This window comes from Dermochelys coriacea, chromosome 8 (assembly GCF_009764565.3).
Source record: "Dermochelys coriacea isolate rDerCor1 chromosome 8, rDerCor1.pri.v4, whole genome shotgun sequence".
Lineage (NCBI taxonomy): Eukaryota > Metazoa > Chordata > Testudines > Dermochelyidae > Dermochelys > Dermochelys coriacea.
In genome coordinates this window covers 83,984,220-83,997,636 of record NC_050075.1, presented here as the reverse complement: position 1 = coordinate 83,997,636, position 13,417 = coordinate 83,984,220, and the positions used below count along the sequence as shown (strand labels likewise).

General features: G+C 46.9%; 1 protein-coding gene across 8 annotated transcripts in view; it reads right to left on the bottom strand.

Moving 5' to 3' along the window:
* Window positions 1-13,417, bottom strand: part of ZZZ3 (zinc finger ZZ-type containing 3) — a 108,194-nt gene that overhangs the window by 6,256 nt on the left and 88,521 nt on the right. For all 8 annotated transcript variants that reach the window (XM_038411970.2, XM_043490469.1, XM_043490468.1 and 5 more), the window contains 2 exons: window positions 12,722-12,874; window positions 6,695-6,829 (listed from right to left, as the gene is read on the bottom strand). In XM_038411970.2, the coding sequence (XP_038267898.1) occupies window positions 6,695-6,829; window positions 12,722-12,874 (288 nt within the window). The remainder of the gene's footprint in view (window positions 1-6,694; window positions 6,830-12,721; window positions 12,875-13,417) is intronic.

Here is a 13,417-nt window from a genome sequence, read left to right as displayed (position 1 = left end):
CTCACTGGTTAGCAGTGTCCACCACCAGTGTACAGATGTTTGTAGCACGTGGAGGGCACAAAGTACCACAGTTCATTGCGCTTAGCAGTAGGCGGCAGAGAGTCTGGGGTCTGCCACAGGGTCTTGGTCATATCTGGGTTAGTTTTGATTAGTGGTAAGGTAATAAAGGAAGGGCCCGAAGGGGCCAGGATGTCCACCATAGCGTCTGCATCATCTACAACTTCCTCTGCCTTAATGCCTAGACCCTATGCGACCTGGTGCAGCATCTGCTGTAACACCCTAGAGTCTTCCAGAGCTGGGGCAATGGCAGTGTCTCATCTGGGGAAGATGAGGAGGGCACTAAGGAAGGTGGTTGCTCCCTTCCATCCCCGCTGGAGGGATCTCTTGAGCTGGTGGGACAGTGGTGGAATGGTCCAGTCTTGGCACCATGAAAGGCGCATGTACAGGTGTTGACGTCGGTCCCCACACCGGTGCTGGTGGCACTGTCTGATGGTGTGTCTGCGCCATGGTAGTAATCGACATCGGCGCAGGCAGCATACATGACGGCATCGGCGTTGGTGCCAGAGCCGGTGCCATAGTTGGTGCCAAAGATGCGGTTGGCACCGTAACCTGAGCCGCTGACACCTCTGGTGCCAAGGACGTTACTGAAGGCGGCGCCGCAGTTGGTGCCGATGTCAGCAACAGTGCTGCGGTTGCCGGCATCGACGATGGAGATAACTGCTCAGTCACTGGACGTGGTGGGACAAAGGTTGCAGACAAAAGTGAAGCAGCACCAGAGCAAGATCCTTGGCTCAGATCCATGGAGTCCAGAAGGGCCACTGAGCTGGGTTCTGCCATTGAGGGGTGCATGGCATCGGCTGGGACCTCCTGTGGGGCCTTGAGCTCGATCTTCTGCTCCTGATATAGTTGGAGCGGTACGAGTCCGACTTTGAGGTCTCAGAATACAAGGACCAGGGCAGTGCTGAACCTCTTGACGTGGAGCGTCAGAAGCCCAGGGACCGACTGCGCTCCCTGGATGGAGGTGCTGGTGTCTGTGGTTGCTGAGGCAACGGGGAGCAGCACGACATCATAGCTGGCTTTCCCTTTAACTGCACAGTGCAGGATGGAGCCTGCAGTGCCAAAGCCTTCTCCTGCCTCGGAGCTGAGAATGGCGCCATGAGTCTGAGCAGGTCATGTGCTGCCTCAAACACTTCAGGAGTGGACGGAAACAGCAGGCTCTCTGAGGGATTTGGCGAGCGCGACAGGCCCGGACTCGACTGCGTCTCTTGGGCAGGAGTCAACGTGGTCAACCCCTGAGTCTCGGAGCCGTGGCCCACCTGTAGTACCACTGATGGCTGATCTCTGGATCTAGGCAATGGGATCGGCCCCTTTCAATCCTCTTCTTCTTCTGCACCTGCAATTGGAACCGGTACCAAAGGTTGGAGTGTCCCCGAGACACTCCATGATGGAGCCTAGAGTCCTTGGCCGCGTCTTTCTTCGGTGCCTCTTGAAGAGGGCACTGGCATGCTCTGCACCAAAGAGTATGTGCTGGTGGTGAGATCCCCGGCACCGGGGTCCAACTGTGGTCAAAGTGCTGCCTCGATGAGGAGGATTTTAAGCTGCTGCTCTCTCTCTTTCAGGGTTCTTGGTTGGAATTTTCAACAGATTTTACAGCAGTCTTTTTGGTGACCCTTGTCCAGACACTGTAAACAGGATGTCTGAGGGTCACTTTTTGGCAAGCGCTTTGCTCAGTCCTTGCAGGTCTTGAAGCCTGGGAATCACAACATGTCTCGGAGGCAACAAATAAGTGGGGTGGGACTGGGGGTAAACCTCTGTAAATGAAACTTTCAGCTGACTAACTAACTACACTAAACTACACGATCTGAATAAACAAAGTGAGTACAACAGGAGCAAGAGCAAGGGAAGTTCCACCTACTGTCACTGGCAGTTAGGGTGACCAGATGTCCTGATTTTACAGGGACAGTCCCGATTTTTGGGTCTTTTTCTTATAGAGGCTCCTATTACCCCTCACCCCCATCCTGATTTTTTTTTTTTTCAGACCTTGCATTCTGATTGCTGTCTGGTCCCTCTACTGGCAGTAAGAAGGAACTGAGAGGGTGGCAGGTCAGCAGGGCTCTATATTGGGCGCCATGAAGGCACGACACCCGGGGGCACCCAGACCGACCCTTCAGTTGCTGCTAGGGAAAAATCTTCCAGCTACCGTGCACGTGCGTGAGCACACACCTGACTGGAATCGACATGAACAAGCACTCAAAGAACATCGTACATTAGCTTAGGTTTATTACACAGTAGCGTTTCCAAATTCAGTACATATACAACTTATACTCCATGCAAGGCTGGTAGTTCCACCTATTGTTAAGGGTGCCTGACAGTTCCCATGATAAGACCCTGATTTTAGTTGCTTATAACTCTGCCAAAAAAACCCATTTGGACTGAGATTTTCCATGGTGGGTATTAGCCTATGGCTGATTTTTACTTATTTATTTATTTATTTATTTAATTTTTTTTTACTTCAGCCGAAATGGTTCAGCCATTTCCAAGAACAAGGCTAGGGAAAAAGTACGTAGTTCTGCCCATGTTAAAAAAAAATCATGAGACCTTTTCTACCTCTTGCACCCTCATGCTTTGGAGCAGGGACTTGAACGGGGTGGCCTTTGTGTCATGGATGTGCTTTTTGCTATTTACAGGAAAAATCCAGCCAAATTCGTCCAAGTTATAAGCACAGGAGAAATCTCAGTTCTCACAGGCTCAGTAGAGACTTCTTCCATTTTACCAGTTAAATTTCTGAAGATTCCTTCTTCATTGAACATGCTCAAGCCTCTCACAGATCCTAATGCTGACTACACTCCACATGCACCAGTCCCACAGAATGACTGAGCATGCTCCAGTCCAAGGCTACAGGGGTGAAGATGGACTTTCAATGTAATGAATGTTCCCAGCTGCTCTGGGTCTGTGCACTGCAACTGAAAGCAATGAGTCTTTCTTGTGCTCTCAGTGACCCCCCCTACTGGCCACCAGTCAGTGTGGAGGAAGAGGATGCCTATTTTGAATGCAGAGGGGACAAAAGCTAGATCAGGGGGAGGGAAAAGAGGAGACTGGGACTGGAAGTAAGGAAAAGAGGAGACTGGGACTGATTGGCGAGACTGGGACTGAGACCAGGCATGGCAGGCCAGGACTGGTAAGGCAAGGAGTCTAAAGCAAACTCCCCGCCATAGGCTGGACCGGAACACAAGATTCCTGAGTCTCACCATTCTTGCGCTGACAGCAAATAACTGTGAAACCTCTGGAAAACTGTGTCTCATCCCTCTCTACTGGGAGACCCACAGAGAGGATTACACCCAATGATGGGTATCATTCAGTGCACAGGGCAGACTCACTCTGGAAATGAATGAGGGTTGTACAATAAAGGAGGCTGTTATCTCCAGGACTCTGTTTCATTTGTTGCAGAAGTTGGAAGGTGTGTAGTGAATGAGGCAGAGGACTAGAGGAAAAGAAAGGATGGTCTCATGGTTAAGGCAGTTGAATGGTGTCCTAGAGAACTGGATTCTATCCTTTCCTTGGCCACAAAGTTCCTACGTGATGCTAGACAAATCACTTAAACTCTTCATAGACAGGCACCCAGAAAATGAACACACAATTAGTGAGACCCAGGGATCTGATATGCAGAAATGCTGAGCACTCACAGCTGGAACTGAAGTCAATGGGAGCTGTACTTAGAACATATAAAGTGCTATATAATGCTACATAGTCTGAAAAATGAGGTTCTAACCATTTCAAACTGGGCACTCACTACTGGGGGCAACTTTTGACCTTAATCTCAGGTCTTTGACTGAGCCTTAGTTCCCCATCTGTAAAATAGAATACCACCCTCCTCTCCCCGCTCCAGTTCACAGGGCTGTTGAGACGATCAATTAATGTTTGTGAAGCACTCAGATACTAAAGCGATAAGCACCAAAAAAAACCCATAAAGAAATAAACAATTGTGTATTCTGACCCGGGTTTAAAAAATGTGCAGTAAATGAGGCAAGAAGCCACACTTCGAACAATCAGGAAAAAAAACTAATTATTGAATAGCAATTCATTAAGTAAGCAACGTCCATACTGTGCACTGAATGAGCTGGCAGTCCAGTGGAAAAATACAGTATGTGTTCATGTAACTAAAAACTGTATCATGATGCATACACACAAGGGTGACAAATTACGGTTGGAAAGACAACCTTAATTCTGGCATTTCCTAACTTTTGAGTGCTTGATTTTGTAACCTTAATAACATTTCGAATATAGTACATTAAAGTACTAAATTAGTAACTCAAATTACTTTGTCCATTATATTTCATAGCTAGAATTGCAATATTCCTGCTCAAAGTCCATATTTTATATTCTGAACTACAATAATAGCATTAATTTAAAAAAGCCTCAGCTTTCCAATACCATGACATAAATCTGTCAGTATCAGTATGTTACTAGCCTGATAGTCTCAGTTTTCAAGTGTATGTCAGTCTCCTTGGACTGTATTCCCTTCATTCTTATAGAAAAGGCTACTACCAAAAAAGCCCAATAAGCCCTCTCTCCTCCCTAAGGAGTAAAGGCAATTCCTGCACGACTCCATACATGGGGAACAGCCAGAGGTGAAAGTAAGTTAAAGGACTTACTGGTACGCCGGAGTCCTGAGCAGGGGGCTTGGCCTCAACCAGAAGAGGCAGGGCCTTAAATCCCCGGGCCCTTTAAATCAGGATTTAAAGGGCCTGGGGCTCCAGCTGCAGTAGTGGCAGCTGGGAGTCCCAGGCCCTTTAAATCACGCCTGAGCTACCAGCTGCAGAGGCAGCTGGGAGCCCCAGGCACTATTTAAAGGGCCCAGGGCTCCAGCTGCCACTACTGCAGCTGGAGCCCCAGGCCCTTTAAATCACTGAGGAGCTCTGGGTATTCCAGGCTGCCACTGTTACCCCGGGGCTCTGGCAGAGCTTTAAAGGGCCTGCCAGAGCCCCAAGCCCTTTCAATCCCAGCCTGAGCCCTGCTGCCTGAGCCCTGGGGTAGCAGCGGCGGGGCTCCGGCGACGATTTAAAGTGCCCCAGGGTGGTAGCAGGGGCTGGAGTCCCGGGGCCCTTTAAATCTCTGCCGGAGCCCCACTGCCGCTACCCCAGGGCTTTAAATTGCTGTCTGGGAAAGCCGGTCCCAGTACAGAGCACTGGCTCTTGCTGGTATGCCGTACCGGGGCGTACCGCCTTACTTTCACCTCTGGGAACAGCTACAAAGAAGGTTGCTGGTAATGACTGAAAATCCTCAAACTAGAACAGGTATCCTCGGGCACTCCCTCCCTTTTCAATGTTGCCAATAAACGGATGGTGCTGCAGATAGCACGTCTCTGTATGTTAAGTGTAAAAATATTATTTGTATTCATCTCATACCAATATCATTTTATTTCCTTGCTTAAATCCTCTCTTCAAAAATTGCCTGGAGCTGGCCCAAATGCTGCTGCAATTTTTCGCTGCACCTACAGCCTCAGTACACTGCCTATTGATCTACTACAGTTATCATTCCACATCTCTGGCTTTTTTTTTCCTTCAAAAGGACAAATTTCTGAAAGACTAACTTTTTAAATGACTGGGAAACTTTGCTACTATTAACTGGGATTAATTTCACCCTTAAGGTTTAATATTCCCAGTACCCCAAAAGAGATTAGATTCCAAGAGGAGTTTCATAATGCAGTGCAGATAGCTGTAGTCATTTATTTTTCTTTACAGCGAGTTTTATTGTGCTGTCTGTACATTTCTAAGACAAAATCCTGCATTATGATATTACATATTTCCATCATTATTTTTTCTATATATCTATCACTCTGAAAAGGAAAGTTTTTAAGAAAATCCAATTCCTGCTAGTTTTAAAAAAAAAAATGCTCACACTAAATTGAATACAGTAGAACCTCAGAATTATACAAACCTTGGGAATGGAGGTTGTTTGCAACTTCAAAATGTTTTTAACTCTGAACAGCATCTTCACCTACAACGTGTAAGTGGCTTCCCTGTGCATGGGGATGGGGACAGGCAGCTGGTTCTAGCCCCGACTGCAAGGATGATGAGTGAGGCACCCTGGGGCACTACGGCATCAGTGAGTGCGCCATGCAAACTGTGGCCCTTTAAAATTGAGCTGCTCCTCCAGAGCGCAGCATGCTGGCAGTAGCTCAGGCTCACACTCCAGGCCAGACACTGGTCGCAAGAGCAGAAGCTCCCACCCCAGCACCGGCAGCTTCCTTGCAGCATAAGCAGCTTGGGCTGCAGCAGCTTCTTTCCCAGGCTTGGACTGAGCTTGCAAGTTTGTCCACCTCTTGGCCAAGGGGAGAGGGTGAAATCAGCACCTGCGGCTTACAGGAAAGCGGCACAGACCGCAACATTGCTTTTGCCTGCTCAGGCTGCCTTGGGCTAGCAGCGGGGGCTCACAGCTGTGCCTGTGAACCTCAGAGTCTTCACCTCCTAGCTGTAAGTGGCTGCCTCGCAGGTGGGGACAGGCAGTGCAGATGTGCCTACCTTTAAAATGCAATACAGGCACCGTACAGTATTTGCTCTTTTTTTCGGTCTCTGCTGCTGCCCGATTGCTTGCTTCCAGTTCCACATGGTGTCCGATTGACCAGTCAGTCTGTAACTCTGGTGTTCGTATCTTTGAGGTTCTACTGTAACAACAGATTACCAGTATACCTTACCTTGAAGCCCACATGCTGCACAAATCCACTTTCTGCATGCATCTGCTGGAGTTTTTGCTTCTTCAACTTTTTTAACTCTAGCAGTTCTTTGTATTCAGGTAATTCTCGATATGCTATCGGAATACTTTCTTCATCCTGTTCAAAAAAGAAAACCTTGGCTTTGAGATAGCATTACTAAGAAGAACTAGCTTCCTTCAACATAAAAGTGTGATCAAATTTCTTTCAGAAAAATATTGACAGAATAAACTACATAAGAGACATACAAGAATTATTTGGGGAAAGAAATCTATTGTTAATTTATATTTTTAGTACTATTGTTTGTATTAAACCAACAGTGTGCTACAGTAGGTATCTTCTAGTAAGGAAGATAGCTCACAGAGGAGTTAGATTATGCCTCTTAATTATACTTCCTATTTTTAATTCCATTTAAGAAATGTACTTTAATTTCTATATAATACATTTGTTTACATGTTGAGTGGGAACTGACACATGGAGGAAAAAAGCTAGTTTTTATCAATAGAAAGCTAGGTTATTTTATGTATAAATATCTGGTAACAGATTAAGAAATTGAGAATTAGAATTTAGCATAAACTATATCAAATTAATTAGACCTTGTTCTCTTTACCATTGTTCTACAGAGGAGTGATAGTTTTGTCCAGTGATTGCTCAAGTGCCTTAACTAGCTGAGAAAGTGGGCCAAAAATGATAGATCCCTATAGATTGTTATGTGTTTAGGGTTTTGGGACAATGTCACATTTAAATATATTGATGAGCCAAGATAGGCATCAAATTTTCATTGCACATTTTTTATTGAATGTCCGTTTTAAACTCCTGACGTCCTACTTCCAGGTTCAGCAGAGTGTGGGAGTGGTAAGGAGGCATCCTTCTATGCCACGGGAAAGATCCAGAGAATGATCCCATAGGTGCACACACCCCTATTTCCCTTTTTCTCCAGCACCTATTAGTCCACAGCACATACACATGGATGCACACACCCTAGCTTCCCTTTCCTTTTTTACCCTCTCTGTTGAATAGACAAGGTACAACAAGTAGCTTTTGAAAATGAATATTTAAGATCAATGGTAATTTTTGCCATTATTTTTCATAACTGAAAGCTTATGTTCTACCAAAAGCTGGGGCATAAAAACATCTTAAGAGAACCTCATGAAAAATCACTTGCTCTCTCATTTTAAAATAGCGACCATCTCCCATTTTTCTTAGTGAGAGTGCCAAGCTATCTCAGGGAAGATGGTGCCCACCAGGCTGTCAGAAAGCATAGACAGTTCCACTGAGGTCTCTATCTCAAAATGCCCACCCAACTGAAGGTAGCTATGACTTCAGAGCCACTGACAGCAATGGAAGATGGCAGCTGTTTTGACAGAGGACAGTTCTTCGTTGAATATTAGAATTTTTTTTTGCTCCTACTGAAGGAGAAACATTCAGTTATGAAGAATGAGGAAAAAGTGACAATTAACTCTCCTCAAAATTCTTCCGATATAGCCTACACACAAGACAACAGTGAGTTTTAAGAATACTGAAGTTTGAAGAGTCTGTGTTATTTGTTTAGTAAGATTATTAAGGGGGGGGCGTGGCATGGGGAAGGTTTGACAGCAGCTACTAAATTTCTGAAAGGACCCATTTTGAATTAGTTAATTTTAACTCCTAAACTAATTAATGAACTTGCTTGGAAATTCATAGAAAACTAATCTTATACTCAAAGTAAAAGTGCTGAAAAATTTTAGGGATGACACGCTGTATTTTCCATACATAAAGAAGTGGCTGAATTCCTGCTTTATATGAAAAACTCAACTCAGGTCTTGTCTACACAGGGAAGTTGACCAACACAGCTAATGCAGAATAAGTATACCAGTCAATTTCCCCAGTGTAGATGAGGCCTTAGCCTTACCTATGGAGCAGGCAGCAACTGGTGCCTCCAGAGTCAAGAACTATAGATAAACCCTTCCCACTACTTGCTGGTTGCACTGTGATGCCCCACAAAATCATTCTGAGATGACGCAACTGCCATTGTGGATATGTCTACACTGCAATTGAACACCTATGCCTGGCCTGTGTCAGATGACTCGGGCTCACAGTGCTTGGGCTATGGGGCTGTAAAACAGCAGTGTAGATGTTTGAGTTAAGGCTGGAGCCTGAGCTCTGGGACCCTGCGAGGCGAGACGGTCCCAGTGCCTGGGCTCCAGCTTGAGCCCAACTGTCTACACTGCAATTTTATAGCCCAACAGCTTGAGCTCCTCAAACCCAAGTTAGCAAACCCGGGCCAGCCATGAGTGTTTAACTGCAGCATAGACATACCCTGAGAGCCCTGCTTTGAATCCTGAAATTCAATCCAATTTACTCATTTTGTCAGCAGGGCATGATATTTTTGATCTCCTAATACTGTCATTTTGCATTGATAATGGGTAAGGCTGTGATTTAGTCACGGAGGTCACGGAATCTGTGACTTCCAAAGACCTCCATGACTTCAGCCAGCGCCTGCTGGGAGCTGCAAGTTTCCCTGCCGCTTGCACAGGTGGGGAGTGCGGGGTACCCCTGCAGCTCTTGGCCTCCACAGGTGGCAGAGGGGGAACCCCACAGCTCCAGGACACTTTGGGCAGCCAGGGGGAACCCTGCCGTTCCCCGCTATGACAGGGGGACCCTGCAGCAGGGGAAACCCCTGCTGCTCCTGGCCACCCCAGGCGCCAGGGGGGATCCCCACTGTCCCATGCACCATGGGAGGAAGTGGGGATCCATGGAGCTCCCAGCCGGCAGGAGGCAGGGGGGATTCCAAGAGCTCCGGGATCCCAAGATCCCTGGAGCTCTCAACGCCCCCGTAGCCAGCTGCCCATTTTGTCATGGGTATTTTTAGTAAGAAGTCACAGACAGGTCAGGGGCTTCTGTGAATTTTTCATTATTGCCCGTGACCTGTGCGTGACTTTTACTAAAAACATCCATGACAAAGCCTTAGCCTTAATAATGGGGTTTGTCTGGTAATGGAGCTCACCTGTCTCTTTCTACATTATTGCAAACAAGAAAAATATCCATCTGAAATGCTGCACTAGTGAAGAATGAAAAGAGTAAGCCAAGCTTCCTAAAATAGGACCAAGTCAAGCATTACCATTGCAAAAACCAAAACCAAAAGCTACTAGTAGCAAAATTGAAAAGAAAAACTGGTGTTGAAATATAGGCTCCCTAAACCTACTATAATTGTGGCATCACGGGGTGAAATGTAAGCAGTTTGGGCAAAAAAAAAAAATCTAGATGTAGAATGTAGTATAAAAAATTATATATATGCGCACAGAAGAAAAGTATAATTGATTCCAGAATGATTTGTTAAGATAAAGAGAGGTAAATTTTAACATTCAATTTTTTAATTTAATTACATTTAATTAATTCTTAAAAATACTTTTTTCACCTCTTTTAAGATTCATATGGAAAAATAGTAAGTTATCAGATATGCTGGTAAGGGATGGGACAGAGAGATGTCCCAGACAGCTCAGAAATTAAGTCCCAAGGAGAATACAGAGCATGTCTAAAGACAAGAGATGTGGCTGGAACTGAACAATAGATTCAGGAGTATCTAACAATTTAAGATGAAGAAAATGCAGTACACGTCACAAAGTCACTGAGAAAAATTGAACTGATCTGTGCTGGACAACCTCATTACCTTTTGTTATGCTGTGAGGATTGTGAGTGATAACACCCTCCCCTCCAGCATTCTCCCAAAGATAAATTCAGCAGGCCAGATCCTTCTGTCTTGACTTCAGAGAAGTCATGCTGATTTTACACAAGTGGAGAATCTAGACGCATAATCTTCAGCAGTAGGATTTATTCCCTACATACAGTATTGTGTAAAGAAGTATGAAAAGATGTTTATATTATAAGCCCACAAACCCAGTCCACTGAATATGTAATGACACTGCTGATGAGTTGTCTGTGTGGACCTCTGCATCTAACCTCTTAGTCCAGCCACTAAGGTAAGACAAAGAGCCATATATAGTATGCTATGCAATTATACCAAAGAATGATGAAAGATGGTGCAACACTTTAGGCAGAAATATGTTTACACACTTTATATGGTGTTCAGAATAATTCTCAGTTGGTGACTGAACTGTTTTTGAAGATGTGAACGTGCAATTAAAAGTTTTCAGAAGTGTCTAAATTCAGGGGTCGGCAACCTTTCAGAAGTGGTGTGCCGAGTCTTCATGTATTCACTTTAATTTAAGGTTTCGCGTGCCAGTAATACATTTTAACGTTTTTTAGAAGGTCTCTCTCTATAAGTCTATATATTATATAACTAAACTATGGTCGTATGTAAAGTAAACAAGGTTTTCAAAATGTTTAAGAAGCTTCATTTAAAATTAAATTAAAATGCTGATCTTACGCCGCCGGCCCGCTCAGCCCGCTGCCGGCCTGGGGTTCCATTCATCTAGGCTGGCAGCAGGTTGAGCAGGGCCTGCGGCCGGGACCCCAGCTGGCAAGGGACCGGCAGCCAGAACCCCAAACCAGCAGCGGGCTGAGCTGGGCCAGCGGCCAGGACCCCAGACCGGCAGTGGGCTGAGCAGCTCAGCCCACTGCTACTCAGCCCGCTGCTGGTCTGGGATTCTGTCTGCCGACTCCTGTCAGCCAGGGTCCCGGCTGCCGGCCGTGCTCAGCCTGCTGCTGGTCTGGGATCCCATCCCTGACCACACAGAGTGGGTACCTACCTTTTCCCTGGTTCTAGCCCATTCTCTTCCTCTCTCTCTGCACCATCCTCTCTGAGGATGGGAGTGCACTGAGCACAGGGCTGGGGGTGAAGGAGCAGGCTGGGGGTTGGGGTGTAGGGTCTGGCCAGGAGCTAGAATGAGGGAGGGGGCTCAGGGTTGGGGCAGGAGGTTTGGGTGTGGAGTATTTACCTAGGCAGCTGCAATTTGGTGCAAGAAGTGCAGGTGGGAATGTGTGGTGGGTGCAGGAGCTCCCATTTGGTGCTCAGGGTTGGGGTGGGAATATGGGGGCTGCAAGAATCAGGGCATGGGGTGTGGGGGGGCTGGGTATGTGAGGAAGGTGCAGGAGTCAGGGCACAGGGTTGGGGGCATGTGAGAAGGATGTAGGAGTCAGGGCATGGGGTGTAGGGGGTGCTGGGTATTTGTGGGGGGTGCTGGAGTCAGGTGCTGTGGTTGTGGGGGGTTCCAGGGGTCAGGGCAGAGGGCTGGGTGGGTATGAGGAGGATGCAGGGGTCAGGGCAGAGAACTGGGTGTGTGTGAGGGGGGTGCAGGGGTCAGGGCAGAGAACTGGGTGTGTGTGAGGGGGGTGCAGGGGTCAGGGCAGAGGGCTGGGGGGTGTGGGCTGGAGTCATGGGGGTGCTCCCAGCCCTGCCCTGAGCGGCTCACGGCAGGGGGCTGGAGGGGATATGCCCTGATTCCACCCCCCTTCCCCAAGACCCCAGGCCCACCTCCTCCCGGAGCAGCGCGCGCTGCAGCTCCACTTCTCCCTGACCCTCGCAAGGGCCATCAGCTGATTGGCAGCAGGGAGGAAAGTAGAGTAGGAGGGGCAGGAACCAGCACGCTGGGGGAAGAGGTGTGGGAGGGGGAAGCTCGCCTGCCCAGCAGCAGCATCCAGCAGGACCAAGCTTCTTCACCCTGCCCCCGCGGGGAGGGGTGGAAAAGAGTGGGCTGGGGCGGGCAGGATTTTTAATGGCACGCTGCTGCCTGCCGGGATCCCGGCCTGGGTTCGGCAGTGGGGCTGGTGGCTGGGACCCGGCAGGCAGCAGTGTGCCCTCTTTGATTGCTGACCCCGGTCTAATTCTTCCCTGGTATCATGTTTTTTGGTTTGTTTATTTTTTGGTTTGGACTTTCCCTGAATTTTGACTCTTCACATCAAAGAGGTGCCAGAATTCAATCTCCTGCGCCACCTGGCTTATGCAACTGAATTTGTAACAGTTTACTATATACTTGACAGTGTTTCAGTAAGGACACTTTTTCCAAATATCATTAAGCAGGCAAGAAACACCGCGAGCGAGACATTTTGCAATTTTGTGTTTAAATGACATACCGACACTTCCTCCTCTGCTGCAGCATCCATGTGGCTCTGAAAACTGGATCCGTCATCGTCCTCATCCATATACACGGGCGGCTCATGGGATGTCATGAATGTTGAGGGTTTGAAGAGATGTTTATTTAGGGGGTGCTGTCGCCTGCTCGACGACTGTAGTAGAAAAATGACAAATAATGTTCAGATCAGATTCCTCAGAAACTATTTTTTGTAGTAAGAAATTCCTAACAATAAAACCTGTAGACAAAATGTTTACAAATTTTTATATGTGATCTCTTATTTTTCTCACAAATTTTCAGACAGCTTCTACTTCTGAGCCTAGTACAAGTGTTCTGGGGGGCATTCACTTGAGAGATGAATACATCATGCCTTGGAGATTGCTTTCTATTATCTGTTCCATACATAAATACTGTGACACAATCCTATTTTAGATAAACCCCTAGTAATGAACAGTCCCTGCCCTGAAGAGCTTACAATTTAAATAAATAAGATAGACAAGAGAAAAGAGAGGAAGCAGAATTATCCCCATTTTACAGATTGGGCTCTGTAGCACAAAGAGATGAAGTGACAAGGTCACACAGAAACACTGTGGCAGAGTCAAAATTGAAAAGAGGCAGTTTGGCCTATTGGCAAGCGCACAGGCCTTGGAGTCAAGAGACCCGTGTTCTATTCCTGGCTCTGCCACACCTGTCGGCT